This window comes from Petaurus breviceps, unplaced genomic scaffold (assembly GCF_028583685.1).
Source record: "Petaurus breviceps papuanus isolate PSGF00001 unplaced genomic scaffold, PetGlider_PUasm1.0 90842, whole genome shotgun sequence".
NCBI classification, from domain to species: Eukaryota; Metazoa; Chordata; class Mammalia; order Diprotodontia; family Petauridae; genus Petaurus; species Petaurus breviceps.
In genome coordinates this window covers 6089483-6109648 of record NW_027187358.1, presented here as the reverse complement: position 1 = coordinate 6109648, position 20166 = coordinate 6089483, and the positions used below count along the sequence as shown (strand labels likewise).

At 39.4% G+C, this 20166-nt stretch overlaps 1 protein-coding gene across 5 annotated transcripts in view; it reads right to left on the bottom strand.

Moving 5' to 3' along the window:
- The window catches only part of DYNC2LI1 (dynein cytoplasmic 2 light intermediate chain 1), a 50867-nt gene extending 35366 nt beyond the window's left edge, over window positions 1–15501 (bottom strand). For 4 of the 5 annotated variants that reach the window (XM_069071603.1, XM_069071605.1, XM_069071602.1 and 1 more), the window contains exons 1-4: window positions 15393–15501; window positions 13527–13641; window positions 3448–3482; window positions 1287–1356 (exon numbers count right to left, since the gene is read on the bottom strand). In XM_069071603.1, coding sequence (XP_068927704.1) covers window positions 1287–1356; window positions 3448–3482; window positions 13527–13641; window positions 15393–15400 — 228 coding nt within the window. In that variant the 5' untranslated portion in view covers window positions 15401–15501. The remainder of the gene's footprint in view (window positions 1–1286; window positions 1357–3447; window positions 3483–13526; window positions 13642–15392) is intronic. The other variant, XM_069071606.1, reaches the window with a different exon arrangement.
- Window positions 15502–20166: the final 4665 nt, after the last annotated feature.

The following is a 20166-nucleotide window of genomic DNA, read 5'->3' as shown; positions in this document are numbered from 1 at the left end:
ATTATTCACAATTGTACAAGCACTGAACATGAAATAAAATTTTATTTTGTTAAGAATTATATTAAAATATAGTCTGTTCTTAGTAAGTAGTTCTTTAGTTGACTAGAGTGATAACTGACAGAATTTTATATATCATTATTTTCTTTGAAATTCACCAGTTAATAATAATAATAAATAAATAAATTAATTAATTAATAATGCTACTACCAAGAAAGACAAAAAATGTATGCAACACTGTAGGCCTGTCTGCCCCTAGTAATCTGTACCAGCTTCTCTGCCCCTCTCTCCAGCCCAGAGAAGTTAGATAAGAACAATCGATACAGGCCTTTATGAGTCAACTAACACTTTGGGTGAAGACTGATGGTTACTTATGCCATTTTATTATGAAGCATTTGCATTGCCAATGTTCTTCCCTGCCCACCTCCCACCTCCACCCCAATTCTTTGCCAACAACCCCTCACCTATTAAATCATTCCAATCTTGGTATCTGATTACAGACTGAAAAAGGATTTCTTTCTTTTTCCCCACTGGAAAACATCCCTTTTAATTTACTATTTGCTATATGAAATCTTAAAATTCTTTTCTATACTTGAATATATGATTTAAGGCTAAGAGATTCAGGACAAAAAGATGACCTGATGAATCTTGTGAGTTATACAATTCAGATTCCTTCCCCACTCTATACCCTCCCCCATCTGTATATTTTTTCTTAGCTTTTTACTCCAGGTGATTTTTTTGCCCTGATCCTGAGTTATTCCTAGCTCTTTATCACCTAACACAGATTAAGGGAAACAAGGAAAAACAAAAGATCTCTACATATAGTGAGAGCTTTATTACTGACTTTGGCATCTGATACTTGAAATGCAAATGGTTATATTTTTATGTATGCAGCACATTTTTATAAATATAACACAACTCACATGAACATCTTTAGCAGTTCCTCTGGGAGACAGATGATAATTCACAATAATTTTCTCATTTGTGGGAGTCACACTAGACCAATGACATCTTTTATATGCCAGAAAAATACAAGATCAAATTACCAAATGAATTCGATCCTCCCAGTCAAGACACAATAACTAAACTATTTCTCTGGCCTCCTATGGCTGCTTCCCAGCCGGGGTGTAATAGAAGCCAACACAACATATGTACCAAGAGAGCACTAGAATGTAAAATCAGCACTCTTCACACAACAGACTGACAATAGGAACGACCCTGGAAAAACAAAGTTACCAGGGTCAGTGCTGTGTCAACGGACAAACCGAGTCATTTTTAAGGACACTTACTGTGTTATGCCCCTTTGCTCTTCTTCCATAAGTATACTCCAAAGCTAAGGTTGGCTTTGGTGGCTCATCTCTGTTCAACAAAGACAGGTTGGGTTACACCTCATTGATGGGAATCAGATTCTAACGTAACCATTTTAGTTTTTACCATGTTTTTCTGGAAGTTTTAATCAACAGTAAGGAAAGCAAAGCTTGTGTTATACAGATAAGGATAGCGTGTGCACGTGTGTGTGTGTGCACGTGTGTGTGTGTGCACGTGTGTGTGTGTGTGTGTGTGTGTGTGTGGTGTAGTTGTTATTCAGTTGTTTCAGTTGGGGCCGACTCTTTGACTCCATTTGGGGTTTTCTTAGCAAAGATACTGGAATGGTTTGCCAGCCCTAGTTAATTTTACAGATGAGGCAATATATATAAATAAATACACACATATGTCTGTGTGTATATGTATATATATGTATATAAATACACACATATATCTGTGTGTATGTGTATATATGTATATACACATATAGCATATATGTATCATATACAAATTTTTTTTTGTCTAGACCTGTGATTTTATCGGTCTAGGGAATTCCTATCATAGAAACTTCTTCCAATAATGCAGACCAGCAAATTATATATTAACTAATCATCTTGGTGCCCCAGGCAACTCCATATAAGTTTAAGGGACTTTCTCAAAGCCATACAGCTACTATTGTTTCAGTCACAGGACTTGAACCCAGATGTTCCTGTCTCCAAGGATGGCCCTTTATTACACTATCCCATATAGCCTGTCTAAAAATTAATTAAAATATAATTAAAATACATAATTTATAAATGAGATTTTAAAACTCCGTCTTAAAGAATTTCTATATGAAGGATTTTCAGTTCTTCAAGTATTTTGTAGAAAGTCATAGTTCTTAAGACAATGTCACTTTAGATGATAGAAAAGTAATTATGCTGACTGTCTAAAATAAAAAAAATATATACATGTCATATTTGCATAGAAGAGAGTCATACTTAATATTATTTGAAAGATAAGGCAAATGCTACTTCACATGATTCTTTCCAAGCAAATAGTCTTAGGGTGAAAAGGACTCATACCAGGGCAAGATTTTACTACATGCAAATTTCAAAAATATTTTTTAAATGAACAGTATTGTTCAACCTTGGATGCCCAAGACTAAATGCTGCCCACTGTAACATTTCTTGAAAAAAGAGATACTGAAATTTAAAAGATATATAAACATATGCTAATACTAGCAAAATATTAGTCACTATTTTTTTTTAGAGGGGGGAGGGCAAGGCAATTGGGGTTAAGTGACTTACACAAGGTCACACAGCTAGTAAGTATGTCAAGTGTCTGAGCATGGATTTGAACTCTGGTCCTCCTGACTCCAAGGCCAGTGCTCTATTCACTACGCCACCTAACCACCCCAATATTGGTCACTATTGTAGCAGATTAAAAAAGGCAATCATAATTTCAAATCATCTGCTCTTGTACAGATGGGCAGCAGACAGTAGGAAGTGCCATTGAGACTGGGCCCATCTTGCAGATTGGAAAACCTGAATTCAAGTTCTGCCTCTGACACATACTAGCTTATGAGCACAGGTGCCCCCAAATAATTCTCTAAGACTAAACTGCAGACAAGTTGCCAGGCTAGATTTGGTGAAAAGACCTAGTACAGTGGGAATTTCTCACACTGATGAAATTACAGCTCCAAAGTCCAAGCTCTCACTAAAATCATTAGATAGCAAATGTATGACTGAAATTAGAGAAGCAATGATTTGCTTCAAAATATAACAAATGATAAGTTATGCACAATAAACATTTTGATAATCATGAAAAACACAGAATAAAAATTATTTCAACATACCATGGCAAACATGGGCCACTTCAATAGTATATTCATGTAATCAGAAGACATGTGACTATTCTTCTAAACAGAGGAGCCTTTGCAATGAGGATGGAAAACTTCCTTGGAGACAAAAAACAGGGCAAGAAAACAGGCCACATGCCAGGGCTGCTGGCTAATATATCTTTCCAAGGGCTTTCAAGGGTTGTTGTAAAAAAAAAACTATGGAAAGGGTATTTATATATGTGCATCAGTAGTAGACTTATGTCATGTCTTTTAGAACTGAAACTGACCTATATAATAATACTTTACGAAAAGTTAAGACATACCTGTCAAGACATCTTAGAATAATAGTTGTCTTGCCCTAGAAATTAAGGAAAAAAAAGAATATGTTTAATATCATCCCAAAGCAAAGTTCATATAGTTGTTCACATCTTTGGCCCCAGATATTTAATAATGAAAAAGATAAAGTTTCCCCGGAAACTTTTATAATTGTTCTTTAGTCTTCTAAGTAGGAAAAGTTAACTGTTGACTTTCCATCAGAGTACAACTACACCACTATTTTATCCACCACTTTATCACTATATTAGCGATAAAGTCCTGAAGATAACAAATAATAGCAAATCTCACATTATATTAGTGGTCAACCTGACAGCTGTCTTATACTTCCTTTCTTTTCAGCAGTGCTAATTACTGGCAAAGCTAATGATGACTGTATTCTAAAAAATTCTGATCGCAGTTACTGAAATGGAAATAAAGAGAAAGTATAAAATAATAACAAGGCAAAAACTGCAAGTATGTTCCAAATGAGTAGGTTCCAAACACTGGAGCATGGTCAAATCTTCCACTCTTAGTTCTAGCACAATACCCATTTTTCATTTCTTTCTCTCTTACAATGACAGTGTGTGGTCCTGGGCTGAGAATGAGAGGTGAGCTCTTGGCCAGGCTCTGCCGACAGCCAGGGCTATATGCATGGACAGGCAAGTGACTTCATCTTTGGGGCTCAGCTTTCTCATATGTAACTGAATGGAATACTTGTCTAGGCCTCTTTCAGTTCTGAAACATGAATTCATCTGACTTTTCAATTAAAAATGAATTTTGAATTTTTAAAATGAATTCAACCTGACCTAAAAAAACATAACTGGAATTTTACTCCAAACATATGATGACACTATGAAAAATGTCAAATCCTATTTTAATATTTAACGATCTAGGTGATACTCCTACATGCACAGGACCATTGAGAGGGATTGAACTTGTGATTTCGTTGCATAGACATCAGTTCTCCCAGATGAAGAAATTCCCTCTGCCAATGAAGGTTGGCACCTTTTTATAATTTACAACTACAGAAGATCATAAACCTTAGTAAGTAATATTTATGAGTTATTTTTATTGAAAAAAAAAACCCACCCCTTGTGGCCAACTGCTTAGGTGATGGACTTCCCCAAACGTAGGTGGAAAGTTGGTTGTCAGACAAGAGAATGCAGGCTCTGTTTCAGGGCTATGCTAGAATTTCTGTCAGACCTTAGAGAGCCCAGGGCCATCTACATGTTACCATGAGATCTAAGTTGAGTACCTAAATATTTTGCCAAATTATGCCCATATTTAAAAATGGATACTATCTTTCAAGGTCTAAATGAACAAAGAAATTGCAGAAAGGCTTAAAACAAGAGAATTTCAGATCTGAAGTGCTTAACCACTACCTTGGACAGATGAAGAGACTGTGGTCCAGACAGATTAAATGATTTTCATATTTCTTTTCAGGTTATCATTTTCTTCCCAGTGATCTCACACATTGATGATAAATGAAACTTTCCCAAGTTGTGCTATGAAATTCTCTTAGTTAAAAGTTATAGTGGCTTTCCCAGAGCTTGGTTAGGAGTCAGGAACACTGAGTCTGAAGAATTTATTTATTTGGTGTCTCGTAAATACAATAAAATGGCCTTTCAACCCAAAGAGAAAGGAGAGAAAACTTCCCACTCACATCTACCAAGTTAAGGGCCTAGAGAACAGTAGCAGTTGCAATGGTCAGGAGTTGACAGGAAACCAAATGCAAGAAAAGAGCCTGTCATGAAACCCAAAGAAAGTCTCCAGGGTAGAGTCTCAGGAAGCCATCCAAGCCCGGCTTTGTGCTGGTTAGCACTGTTATTATTGACTTGGTGGGATAAGATCCATGAATGGTTGATCATCTTCAAAAGGAGCATTATAAGTAAAAAGGAGGTGTGGAATAACTTTGTATATTCAGTAGATAAATCCATGTGAAGAAATCCAGGAATCAGAGTAGGGAAGCATGTTGGAAAAGGTTGAAGCCAGAAACAAAGTAGCAGGAAATATAATATAGACCAGAGGTGGGGAACGTGAGGCCCCGAGGCCACTCGTGTGAAGTTTGGATTCAGTCAAAGGGCTGCATTTGAGGACCTAGAGGGCCACATGTGGCCTCTGATATAGACCATCTAAACAAAAATAGAGAAGATTTACAGTTTGGGAAACAGAATCATCTCTTATGCCACCAAAGGCCATAAGGAGCTAATACTTTCTTGATTTGTTTAGATGATAATTTCATTTTACAAAAGGTATAGGAAACAAGGGGAAATTCTATTTATTATCTACAAGCAGAAATTGGCTGCTGGAGTAGAAATTCTGGGAAGCTTGGTGGTGAGTAATCAATCTATTTTAGGAGTGTGTGACAGAGAAGTAAGCCAACTAGTCTGACATGTGCCCTATATTTTGGAAAAGGGTTCTACTAGGGTAAAAATGTCCAGTTCCTTCAAGTGATTTTCACATGGTATGTCACTGAGGCCCTTTACCATCCTCTAGAGATTCTCTCACTTTTTAAGCTCCTTCCTAAAATGCAGACCCCATCCCTAAACACAACTCTCTAGAAATGGTGTGCCCAGAGCAGACAGCAGTGCGGGACTGTCGCCTCCTTCTTCCTGGCAGCCATGCCTCTGTGATTAACTTTCTTGGCTGCCATACCAAACTGGAGACTCATTCTCATCTTTTTTTCTTTTTGAGGGAGGAAGGCAGGGCAATTGGGGTTAAGTGACTTGCCCAAGGTCACACAGCTAGTAAGTGTTAAGTGTCTGAGGCCGGATTTGAACTCAGGTCCTCCTGACTCCAGGGCTGGTGCTCTAGTCACTGGGCCACCTAGCTTCCCCTCATACTCAATCTTTCAGTCCAATAAAATCCCCAGATCTTTTTCAGAAAAACTGCCATTAAGCTATATCACCACCATTTTTTACTTGTCAGGGTGATTTTTTAAGAATCCACGTGGAAGACTTTACATTTATCCCCATTCAGCTTCTAGCCTATCAGGATCTCTCTGCACCTTGGTTAGTTATCCATTGCCTCAGTTATTACTCTTAGTTTTGTATCAACTGCAAATTTGATAAGCATGCCATCTGTGCTTTTGTCCAAGTCAATAATAAAAATGGTAAGCAGCAAAAGGGCGACCATAGCTCCCTGGGGCACCACTGGAGACCTTGGCAACCTGACAACCCACTGATGATTATTCTCTGGCCATTCAATAAGTCCTCAATCTATATTATCACTAATAATACAATTTTGATAATAATGTTACATTAAATAATATTTACAAAGCACTTGATATGCATCATCACATTTGAGCTTTACAAAAATCCTGTGAGGTATCATTCCCATGTTAGACATGAATGAATTGAGGCTCCAAGAAATGATGGTCCTAAGGACCAGTGGCAGGATATGCCACCAGGGCCTCTTCTGACCCCACATCCATCATTCTTCCTACTACATCATTCCATTACTGCAGTGGAATGTTTCTACATCCTCCCCTGCCATCAGCCTCCCCCCTTTTTCTCACTAATACTCAATCTGGTATTTGTCTAAAGATATTTGTTTTCTAGATTTGGTTCTATTCTCCAGGGCCATTTTTCCCAAATGCAAAATCATTTGCTTCTGTGAACACTGCAGCATGAAAATAGGAGATTTCAACTCTCTGGACATCTAGAACCCTGTCTGCCAGAGATAAAATTATGACTTGCCCTAATACTCATTTCATACTTCAAATAATAGAGGGAAACTGGTTATTCTCGACTTGATTCTGCCCAACAAGGAGAAATTGGTTGCATAAGTAGTAATGATAGAGACATTAATGGCAAGTGACCACTAAATCATAAATAGAGAAAAGAAAAACTGGGCACAGTCTGACACTTACCTTAGATTTAAGGATAGCAAATTTTAAAGCGTTCAGAAAAAAGGATAGGTCAAATCTAGCGAGCAAATTGTTTTTAGGGGAAGTCAGACCAGGAAGGATGGGAAACCCAAGAATGAAATTCTGAATACACAAGCAAAGATGGTTGTGAAAGAAAAGAGGAGCTGCCTAAAGAAGACCAGTGTGGATCTAATGGAAACTCATGTGTTGACATGAAGGACTGAAACTGCCTCCTTCTCTTCTATTATGTATTCAGAAATGCTCATATGATTTTGTGTTTTAGTTCAGAATTAAAAAAAACAAGAGATGATAAACAGAAGGAAAACCAACAGAGAATGAATACAAAAGTGTTTAATTATTCTGTAAGAATTATGGTAAGAAAAAAAAAAGCAGAAAGGGGTGGCTATGTGACAGTGAATAGAGCACCAGCCCTGGAGTCAGGAGGACCTGAGTTCAAATCCGGCCTCAGACACTTAACATAAAAACTAGCCATGTGATCTTGGGCAAGTCACTTAACCCCAAAATTGCCCTCCAAAAAGCAAAAAAAGAAAAAAAGAATTATGGTAAGAGTGATAAATTATGCTCCAGCTCTATATCTTCACTTGGGCTATAACTTGCACTCCTTCCCCATTGGGAAATTTAACTCGTCCCCTAGGAGGTCCCTGGACTTTGATTGGTCAGCTTTGGCCTTAATTTTCTGGGTTCTAGATTTCTATAACACACCCCAGATATCTCCAGCCATACCATCACAAGGCAGTTCCCACCCCACCTTTCCAGTTTTCCTTTTTGTATTGTCTTCTCTCATTAGAATGCAAGCGTTCTGAGAGTAGGCATGCTTTTATCTGTATCCTGAGCTCTTAGCATAGTGCCTGGCACATAGTAAGAGTTTAATATAAAAGCTCTTAATAAAATCAATCTCTCTCTCTCTCTCTGACTCTATCTGTCTGTCTGTTTCTGTCTACACACAGGCTGAGAGAGTCTAGATCCATTAAGATCTCAATAGGGTAAAAGAATGGGCTAAATCATATAAGAAAGAATATATAGAAATTAATGCAAAGCCTTATGCATGTGTTCAAAAAATCTATTTCACAATTACAGAATAGAGAAAACATGGCTAGGTAATAGTCTCTGAGAAAATTTTGGGGGTTTTAATGGACTGTAAGTTCAATGAATCACCAATCACCATGGCAGCTAAAAAAGGTAATCAGTTGCAGTTAGAAAGGCTTAGTCTCACCATATCTGGACCTTGTTGGGATACATTGATAATAGTGTATTCAGTCTTAAGCACCATACTTTTTTTTTTTTAAAGCAATCAGGGTTAAGTAACTTGCTCAAGGTTACACAGACAGTTATTTCTGGGTGTGGTGCTAAGTATCTGAGCCCAGATTTGATCCCCAGGTCATCCCGGGGCTGGTGCTCTTACTTGCTGAGCCACCTGGCCACCCCTAAGCAATTGGTATTAAATAACTTGCTCAAGGTTACACGGCCAGGTGTTTCTCGGTGGGTGCTAAGTGTCTGAGCCCGGATTCGATCCCCAGGTCATCCCGAAACTGGAGCCAGTGCTCTTACTCACTGTGCTACCTGGCCATCCCCTAAGCACCATACTTTTAAAAAGACAGTTAAGCTGGAGTATATCCAGAAAAGGCTCACCTGAAAGATGAGAGAATTAGAGAACACCAATTGGTTGAAAGAATTAGACTTGTTAATCCTAAAGAAGAGAAGATGAAGGACATGATACATGTCTTTAAATATCTGAAGGACCACCCTGTGTAGAAGGATTTGTTCTGCCAGACCCCAGAAGGCAGACCTAAGAACAGTGAGCAGATAGAAGTCATAGAGCGGTAGATTTTCTTTTGAGTTAAGGAAAAACTTTTGAACAACTTGTGTTGTCCAAAAGGGATCCCAAGCTGCCTTGGGAATGGACTCCCCGCCATTGAAGGTCATTAAGTAGAGGGTCAATGTGCACTTGATGGGGATATTATATAGTACGGATCTGAGTTCCAAATGTAGATTGGAAGGCCTACAAGAGCAGGAATTATCTGTTATCTCGATCACCTTTGTGTCTACAAATATCTAGTAGCTCCTTGTATATGATATATATTCAATAAAGCATTGTTAAATGAATTAATATACTGAATGCTAAATGAAGAAATAATCAAGAAACTTTTGGTTATCATATGACTTCTAAGTAAGGCTTGTGTATGTGTGTGTTTTGTGAGGCAACTGGGGTTAAGTGATTTGCCCAGGGTCACACAGCTCATAAGTGTCAAGTATCTAAGGACAGATTTGAACTTAAGTTCTCCTGACTCCAAGGCTGGTGCTTTATCTACTTGCACCACGCAGCTGCCCCTAAGTAAGGCTTTTAAGTCAGAAATATTCAGATAAGTCAATTTCATGGTTACTATCAAAATATATAATAGTAAATACATCTGACCTTCCTACCATTTAAGATTTTAATTATAGTTTAAAAATAAAGTACAGCATAAATAGTTTATAGTTTAAAAATAAGATATACTCTTTGCTCACACTTGTGGCTAGAGAGAAAGAGAAGAGTTAGAGATTGAATTCTGGGTGGCCTAATAGCCAGTTATTATTCCTATGAAAAAGAGAGGCATCATTCATAACTAATTCATCAGAAATTCCTAGGAACAAAATTTAAATAAAATAATTTAATCATTCCCTTGAATCTTGTCACTTGAATATATCCAAAACTTCTACCAAAAATTGTTTCTAAAAGTTGACATTAATGTTAATATGTTTAACATTTTACCCGTGAGCAAAGGATAAAATCCAAATTCCCAAAACTTTGAAATGGTAGTTCAAATCATTCACAGTTCACAAAAGATTGTCTTGTGTACAATATTACAATACAATGCTATTCTGCTTAGTGCTCTCAATTTCTTTTTTTTTTTTAAGCAATTGGGGTTAAGTAACTTGCTCAAGGTTACACAGCCAGGTATTTCTGGGTGGGTGCTGAGTATCTGAGCCCGGATTCGATCCCCAGGTCATCCCGACACTGGAGCCGGCGCTCTTACTCGCTGTGCTACCTGGCCGCCCCAAGTGCTCTCAATTTCTGATAGGAATTAGTCATAGTCCTAGACAAACACATTGAATTTGAATGAAGAATTTGCAATCTTATGGATCAAATAAGATCCCAATTCATAAAACACTATTAGAAAAAGCTTTCTGTATAAATAAGCTATTTCTATATCCCAGCAGATGGCTAAAATATGTTCAGTTTTCATTAAATATTTATTGAGCTCTTACCATGCACAAGACATGGTTCTCAGTACTTTTAGGGGACATAAAGAAGAACACAATGTTAGTCCTCATCCTCAAAGAATTTATGATCACACACACACAGATCGCTAGGACATAAGACAGAATGCAGCAAGTTACAAAAAAAAAAAAAAAAAGACAGAAGCACAGAATGACATGGGAGACATTCCTTGGAGATAGGAAACTTGGGAACAGATTCCCAGAGAAGGGAGCATATTTCAACTATGCCTGAGCAAATGGGGTTGGGATTTTAATAGGAGGATAGGACAGGGACAAGGCACTCTAGAGGAAGGTGAAAAGAAGGGCGTGTTTAGGGAAAGGCAAGTACAACAGTTTGGCTACAGGATAATGTGAGAAGAGAAGTAGTCAGGGACAGGGCTAGAAAAGTGGGTGAAAGCAAGCTGACAGAGGTAGAAATGGCAGATGTTGGGACTGACTAGATGTGGAAAATGAGGCAGAAGGGATCAAAGCCAGTTCTAAGCTTTCAGGTCTATAGGGATGGGAAGTAGCACTGGTGAGAAGAGAAGGAAGAAGGAAGAGCAGGCTTTGAGGAAGGATGAGAAGTTGAGATTGAGGCATTAGTGGTGCCAACAGGAGACAGAAACAAGTCTAGAGCTTTGAAGAAGAACTGAGGCTGGAGACAGGAATTTGCAAATTCTTCAGACAGTATTCAAGAGGCGTTCAAGCCAAGCAGCACCAAGTTAAAGCACTAAAATTTAAAATCTTCTGCTATCTACAAAGACTCTCCACCGTTCTTTGGGTTACCAGGAATTTTGTGTTTTGAGGGATTGTGGAATTCTCTGATTCCCAACAGGACTGTAAGAATGGTGGGGGTGAGGGTAGGAGGAGATGGGAAAGAGGAGGACTTAACTTGTGATTTCACAAACCTATGTTTTGTGAATTTGCTTAAAAATTTCAATAAATAACTTTATTTCAATGCAATTGATTTCCTTTGAAATCCTAAGTATTATTGTTTAATGCATTTGAAAATATTCTGAGAAGAGGATCATAGGCTTCACATGACAATCTAAGGGATTCCCCTTTTCTAGGCACTGAACTCCTAGAGAGGCAGTCCCAGAATAAGAAAAGCCTGGGCTCAAGCCCTGCTCCAACCCATTCTGGCCCTGGGCCAGATCCTAGCAAGTCATTTCCCAAGCTCTCAGACAATTCTCTAAGAAAGTGAGGGGCAGAACAGCTGTCAATCTTCACGAGATGGAGGAAATGCCCTACGTGGATACACATGTCTCCTGAACTGTCCTACAAGTCAAAGTGGGAGAGAGGTCCTCCCATGTCAAGAGATAGAGGCACGCCCATGGTCACAGAGCCACGAGGTATCCAAGGCAGGCCTAGAACTTGGCTCGTCCTAACTCTAAGGCCAGCTCTCAACACACCACTTTATGCTGCTTCTCTCACTTTTGTTTCAGGAAGCTGCTTAGGATCACTGAATGTACTGCACAATTTCCCAAACTCAATCATGCCTGCCTTCCTCCTATTCACCTAGGCTTGGCTTGCTACCAGTCTGTACTATTGGTGAAGTGTGTGGCACACAACAAGTGCTTAGTAAGTGTTCTCTGATTTATTATTTAAGACATACAGGCTGATGGGTCAGTTCAAAACTAGGAGTGAAAAAAGGGCAATGCTTCCATTGGGGAATGGCAGAACAAGTTGCATATGACTGTAACGGAATACTATTGTGCTATAAGAAATGATAAGCAGGATGCTTTCAGAAAGGCCTAGGAAGACTTACGTGAACTGATGCAAAGTGAAATGAGCAGAACCAAGAGAACACCATACACAGTAAAAATAATATTGTACAATGATCAACTGTGAATGACAGTTTTTTCAGCAATACAATGATCCAAGAAAATTCTGAAGGACTTATGATGAAAAATGTTAACCACCTCCAGAGAAAGAATTGAGGGTGTCTGAATACAGATTGAAACAGACTTTTTAAAAACTTTATTGTTCTTGTTTGGTCTGCATTTTCTTTTGCAATATAGCTAATACAGAAATGTTTTGCATGACTGCATATGTATAATCTATAGCAAATTTCTTGCCCTCTCAAGGAAGGGGGAAGGAAGGAAAGGGAAGGAGAAAATTCAGGAATCAAAAAAAATTTTTAACATTTTATTTTTCTAAGTTACATGTAAAAATAATTTTAAATATTCATTAAAATTTTTTTAGCTTGAACTCAAAATTTTAAAAAAGAATATTAAAGTTTTGGTTTACATGTAATTGAGAAAAAATAAAATAAAAATCAATGTGAAAAAATTACTGCTGTAAGAAAAAAAAAAAGAAAAAAAAGGCCGTGGAATATGGTTTGGTAAGCACAAGTCGGCTGCATCCTAACACCAAAAACGTGTGTGCAAAAAATGGCATAGGGCCGCTAGGTGGCGCAGTGAATAGAGCACTGGCCCTGGAGTGAGGAGGACCTGAGTTCAAATCCAGCATCAGACACTTAACACAAAACTAGCCATGTGACCTTGGGCAAGTCACTTAATCCCAATTGCCCTACCTTCCCCTCTCCAAAAAAGAAAAAAAAAGGCATAAAAGATAACATCCCTGAAATGAATTATCAGAGAAAGAGATGGGCCTGCTGTATAGCTAGAGTGGACAACAGATGGAAAGCCCAAAGGCTACACCTATCCCTGCATGATACAAAAAGAGTTGGAGGAAAGTCTCTAGCTTGTTTGAGAAGGCCTGGATAGATTGCAATCTGCAGCAGTGAAAGGAGTACCCAGATCAATGATATTACAGATACACTGAAGTATTATTTAAGTAATTATTTCAATTTTAGAAGTAATCTTTAAACAAAATAATTTCATTCATCAAATTACATAAGAAGTTTTAGTGACAAAACTTCTACCAAACCTAAAGAATTTTAAGAGATTTTCATATAAAACAACAACTGAAAGTACAACAGGAAGCCATAAATATTACCCCATTTTTACTGCCAATGAAGAATACAGATTTTTCACAAACTATTCCACCTCCACCATTTTCAGAAATTTCTTTCTTCTCCACTTCAGCTTTTGCAATTTCCCATAGTGTATCACTGTGTGTTAGAAAGCCAAATGTCAGGAAAAAGAAATCTTTTCAAGTATTTACTTCAGATTTAGTGTTCTGATGATCAATAAGTTAATTAAGACAATTAACATGATGGAAAATCTATAAAAAGCAGTATAACTCAGAAAGCCTATGATTCTCTCCATATAATCTGGACTATACAAACCCTTATGGTATATACAATCCAAACTAACAAGTACTTATGAAAGACCTATTTTGTGATAGATCCCAGAAATACAAAGACAAAATGAAAGAAAAGACAGTCATCAAAGGACTAGAAGAACTCATATTCTCTTTGAGGGATACAACATATAAACAGGTACACCTATACACCATAATTTGAAGAGGGAGTGTACAAATAAAAGGGAAATGAGAAAAGCTTTCCAAAGGAGGTGGCATATAAGCTGATCCTCAAAGGAGGTTATAAATTCAAAGGTTGTAGAGTTAAGGAGGGGGGACATTCCAGGCATGCACAGCCTAGGCAAAGGTTCAGAGGGAGGAAATGGAATGCCATTTGGGTTGGTACAGTACAGTATATATTTCTCTATTCCATTAGCAAAAACAGGTTTAAAAAATGTGGATTTGATTCAGGGACACAAAGACAAAACGTAGCTCAGAAGAGGCTACTAATGGTGAAGTGTAGGGGAAAGTTGCCTCTAACTTCCTATCCATCAACTCCAAACCATGGTGCCACAGGGGTGCCCCTCTCCCCCAACCTTGTTTTCCAGTTCTTCTTTATCCGTTGTTTTCTATCATTTGAAGGTAAACAACTGGAATGCAGGGGCTGTCTTGTTCATTTGTAATTGTATCCACAGGACTTGGCACAGTCTCTAGCAAAATGTAAGCGCTTAATAAAATGTGCACGCTCTGTCTCTGATCAATCCAAAGTACTGCAGCTTGAATGCCATTAAGCAGCTGGGGACCCAATCTCTCCATCTGGAAAACGAGAGCCTTGGTCTAGATCAGCGATTTTCAAAGTGTGGTCCAGGGACCTCTGCGTGCCCTAAAGAACCTTTTAAACAGGGATCTGGGAGGCCAAAATTATTTTTGTAATGATACTAAGATGCTTTAATTTTTAATAGAGTAAATTGCTATAAATACAACCTTCATTTTAAAAAATGGCTCTTTGGAGAGGCCCTCGAAATTCTTAAAGAGTGCAAAGGGGTCCCGAGACCACAGTCTGAGAAATGCCGGACCAGGTGATTGCTAAGGTCCCTCCCGGCTTTAAGAAGATGCGATTTGACCCTAATCCAGAGAGACAACTAGAGATCTGTAAAATCAGATAAGGCCTGGGGGAGCATCAGTCTGGGGGCACCTTGACAGCGGGTTTGGGTACAAGTGGTTGCTATCTGCATTGAGCACGGTCTGGACAGACAGTCTGAGAGAGATTTACAGTGGTTTCCCCTCTTTTTTGTTTTCCACTCTCACGCGAGGGATTCTCACTTCTCTGGGAGAGTTAGAGGGGAGGAAGAGAGAACTCTAGAGAGAAAGAGAACCAAATAAATATAACCTCTCCTCCTAGCAAGCAGGGAGGCAACAAGCACTGATTAAGTGCTTACTGTATGGAAGGGACCCTGCATTAGCTGAGCTTCTCAGCCCCTTCCCGGGATGACCTTTACATCTAAGCGGGATCCATGGGAGCTTCCGAGGGGGCCTCTCCCGCTCCCTCCTCCCTCCCTACCCCCATATATCTGAACCTCCCATCCCTCACCCTCCCCAGGCTGACTTGGGCCGGGATACCTGGGCATCTTGGCCTCCCCAGAGGCGCGGGAGCGAAACCCAGAATACCGCCTGGGAACCTGGAAGGGATGGACTTCCTGGTTGCCGTGGCAACGACGCTGCCAAGGCAGAAACCGTGGAGAAAAGCGGGATCATGGGAAATGTAGTTCTTGGGCTTCTCCTGCCCGTTCCCTAGTGTCCAAACCTTACAACTTCAGGGATGAGGCTGGGTTGGAGGGAGGGACTAGGCTAGACCTGGAGAAGGGATACATGTTAACACGGTCTCTAAGTCGTGGTCAGAGGCCGCGTGCGGATGGATGGAAAGCTGGACTCATGGCCAGGAAGGTTTGAGTTCAAGTTCCTCATGGACACATTCTGGTTATATGATTTGGGGCAAATCACTTTTCTGTGCCCTAAGTCTCAGAGAAGGGATTGACCCTCCTTGGTACTCCTCCTGAAATCAAGTCCCTAACCCTATACCAGTACCATCAGTGGTCAAGCCCTTCACCCTATCCCTTAGTAATCATTATATTCCAGGCAAATGGGCCATTATCAGGCCTCTGGTGTGATAAATTGAGAACAGAGCTCATGGTGTATGATGGTTCCAATCAACAAATAACAAAATGCTCTCACCTAGGTCAGTTCTCTAACCCTGTCTCAATGACATCTTAGGTCAAGTCCTTGAATAATCATTGTAAAACATATACATGGGGGCCATTAGGAGACCTGACATGAAATGATATGTATGATAAATTGAATATTATAACATGTTCCTCAAATTTTCCTAGAGCTCCAAGTCAGGATCTGTCCCCCTTGAACCTTTGCTTCCTATTCCCTTCTGAACTCCCTTGCCTTCCGCTGCTCTCTCCAAGGTTATCACTGGTCATTAATTGCTTGTTCCAATGGCCCTTTCTAAATCATCTTTCTTGACCCTCTGCAGCTTTTGACACTTGATCCTTCTCTTCCTGGAAACTCTCTTCTCAGTTTTTCTGACACTGTTCTCTTAAAATAATTCTCTGCCTTCTTGGTCTCCATTGTTGGGCCATAGCTCATTGTAAATGCATAGAAGTGGAGGTTCTGGGCCCTCTTCTCTTGTGTCCTCTGTCCTGGTGACTCTATAAACTTCTGTGTCTTCAGTTATCTCTTTACAGATAACTCTCCACTTTTGTATCTCTTGTTCTAACCTCTTCCTTGAGCTCAGGTACTGCATCAGCTGTTGGAACTCTCTCTCAAAGTCAATATATTTCTAGGAACCTCCTCCTCCTTAAACCTACCTTTACTCCTTATTTCTGTAGTGGGCACCATCACAGTGGGAAATCTAGTCTAGGTGACATTGCAAAACACCCTAAGGAAGAAATAGGAGGCAGTATGTGCCAGGAGGGTCAAATCTTTGCGATTATCTCACTAGAATTCCCTCAGATCTCAGTGGAGACAACCCAGGATCCTTTACCCAAGAGCCCTAGGGAAGTACAGCACCTCCCAAGCTACCTTGGGAGAACCTCTCCCCAACCCTAGTCCTAGCCATCATCCAAGGGAGTAATTTCTATGGAGGAGGAGCCAACTATCCCAGTAGACACCAATACCAGCCCTATTTCAAGCTTACCCCTGCAGCCATCATCCAGGGAACCAACCCTTGTTTAGGTCTAACCTGGAAATTACCTCTTCAGATGTTATATCCCTACTTCCTTAGAAACCCCAGAAGCCACCATGTGCCAAAAATTGTGCTAAGCATTTTACAATCATCTCATTTGATCCTCACAACAACCCTGGGAGGTAAATGCTATTATTATCCCCATTTTATTTTTTTAATAATATTTCCAATTTATCCTGTATATAATTGGTTTGTACATATTTCTCTGCCTGCTGTCTCCTCCCGCAAAATAGTTGTTTGCTTGTTACACTAACTCATGACTCTTTTTATTGTTGTTCAGTCATTTCAATAGTTTTTGACTCTTGACCCTATTTGGGGTTTTCTTGGCAAAGATACTAGAGTAATTTGTCATTGCCTCCTCCAACTCATTTTACAGATGAGGAAACTGAGTCAAAGAGGGTTAAGTGACTTGCCCAAGATCATACAGCTAGGAAATGTCTGAGGTCACATTTCATAACTCCAAGTCACATACTCTATTCACTGTTCCACCTAGCTGTCCTTCATAACGCTTTAGAGATATTTGATTTGTAACTAGGTGGCATAGTGGATAGAGCACCAGGCCTAAAGTCAGGAAGACTTATCTTCCTGAGTTCAAGTCTGACCTCAGACACTTATTAGCTGTGTGACCTGAGCAAGTCACTTAACCCTGGTTGCCTCAGTCTCCTCATCTATAAAACGAGTTGGAAAAGAAAATAGCAAACCACTCCAGTATCTTTGCCAAGAAAACCCCAAATGGGTTAACAAAGAGTCAGACGTTTCTGAAACAACTGAACAACAACAAAATTTTGTAGCCGGCAAGGCTAATTTACTTTCTATCATGACAGCAATGAAAATAGCTAATGCTATTCTATGCTCCAATGAGAAGTATCATGTCTAGAACAAAGGAGATATTGGTTCTGCTATAATCCATCTCAGTCAGACCACATCTGGAGAAATATTTCCCATTTGCAGTGAGGGCCATGCTTTAGGAAAGACACCAACAAGCTGAATTCTATAAAAAAAATAGGCAACCAGGAGGATGAAAAAGCTAGAGAACATGTCAGAATGAGGAATGGTTGAAGAAAGTTGGTGGGGGAGTGGGGAGTGCAGCCTGGAGAAGGGAAGACTTAACAAGGAAATGCTAGCTAGCTTTAACTATAGCTGTCTTCTGTCATCCCAGTCTGTAACTCATTTTCAATCTCTCTCTGTCTACCGGCCCTTTTCCTATTGCCTACAAACATACCCCTGTCTCCCTGGACCTTAAAAGAACTTTCATTTGGTCCTTCCATCCCCAGTAACTATTGTTGTTTATCTTTTCTGCCCTTTGTGGCTAAACTCCTTGAAAAGACTTTCTAACAACAGGTACCTCTAATTCTTAAACCTCACAACCTCATTGTTCAACCAAAACTGCTCTCCAAAGTTACTAGTCATCTCTTAACTGCCAAATTCAATGACCTCTTCTCAATAATCATTCTCCTTGGTCATTCTGTAGCCTTTGACACTGTTGATCACCTTCTTTTCTTTGAAACACTCTACTTTCTAGGTCACAGCTCTCTCCTGGTTCTCCTACCATTCTGACTACCCCTTCTCAGTCTCCATTACTGAATCCTCAACCAGATCACACACTCCAACCATAGATGACCTACAGGGTTCTGTCCTGGCCCTCTTCTCTTCACCTTCTATTTCAGTTGATGTAGCAGCAACCACACTGGCATACCCAGGATGGCTGCTAGCACTGGTTCTCGTATCTGCTTTACTAGGAAAGATAACTGTTCAAGGGGTCAACAATCTTTTTAATTACCTTCATTAGTTCAGGGGAAAAGTCAGGACCTTGAACTTTAGAGAAAATTCAAACAAATAAAATAGAGAAAATACAAGTAGAGAAATGAAGACCAACAGCCATGGCTTCTAACTGTCTGAGAAATTAGCACAGATCAACATACAGATCCAACTGTCTGACCAAGGCAATACATACATAGTTACCAGAGAGAGAGGCGCCAACATCTGGGTTTTTTTTTCAAAGCTGGGGGGCCCCTTAACAGCTACCCAGAGTTTCATCTGGTCAAATCACAAGAACACTCTTCTAGTGAGTGAGCCCCAAAGAAAAATGCTAACCTCAGAGTATATATACCCTTTTTAGAGCCAGAGGGCATCACAACCCTCATGACTCAGTGCCTAATTAGAAATTAACAAAAGGTGTGAAAGCCTCCCTTAAGCAAATTTCCCTTATTGGGCTCCAGTGAGGTCTATTAATGGGCAGGGAAAGATCTTATATCCCATTAACATTACAGTTGATGATTTCAGCAGCTCCCATGGATTTAATTACTATCTCTATGAGAGTTCAGCTGCAGAGCATTTTGAAAGACCTAATGTTCTTTAGGGTATACTAGCATGGCAGATGTAGGTAAGGCCTGGTGATTCAGATCACTGGTAATGTAGTTGGGCTACAGTGTAGTTAGGAGATAAGGCTGATGCACAGATACATCCATCAAGTACTTAGAGGATACTTGTATATCTAGCACACTGGCATTCTCTTCTAAAATGGTGGACAGGTTTACCTAACATATTTCCTTTTAACAAGTAAGTACCATCAAGCAAAATTGTTTGATTAAAAATTTCCTTGATGGTACCTTTACTCGTTCTCTGAATTTCCTTAGTTGAGCTATATACAGGGCAGCATGTTCATACCCATATTCTTTTCCATTACCCTCTGCCTGATACTTATTTTTCTGTTCTTTAGGATCTGTTGTGGTCCATGTCTTGCAGCCATATTGATAACTCTAGCAAAAAAAAACTCTTAAAAATTAAAAAAAACCACCTAGATAAGGATTGTTTACTGAATTTAGGGATAGAGTGGCAAGGGAGGAAGGAAAATATACTAAAGTAGTGAGAAACCCCTGTTGCGAATAAATATTAGTAGTGAGGGTGGAAGGCAATAGGGGAAATAAACAAGTCAAACATTGGGGCTTATTTGTGGAAGAAAAATTGAGGCCACCAGAGTGAAGCAAGCTATATATGTATGAAATTAAAACACAGCTGAAGGCATGAATGCAAGACAAGGAGGTACTAACTACCACTTTCATGGCAGACCACCTTAGTTTTGACAATGGAAAAATTACATATCTCTTGAAGCCTAAAACTGTATTCAAAAGATAATGCTCAAAA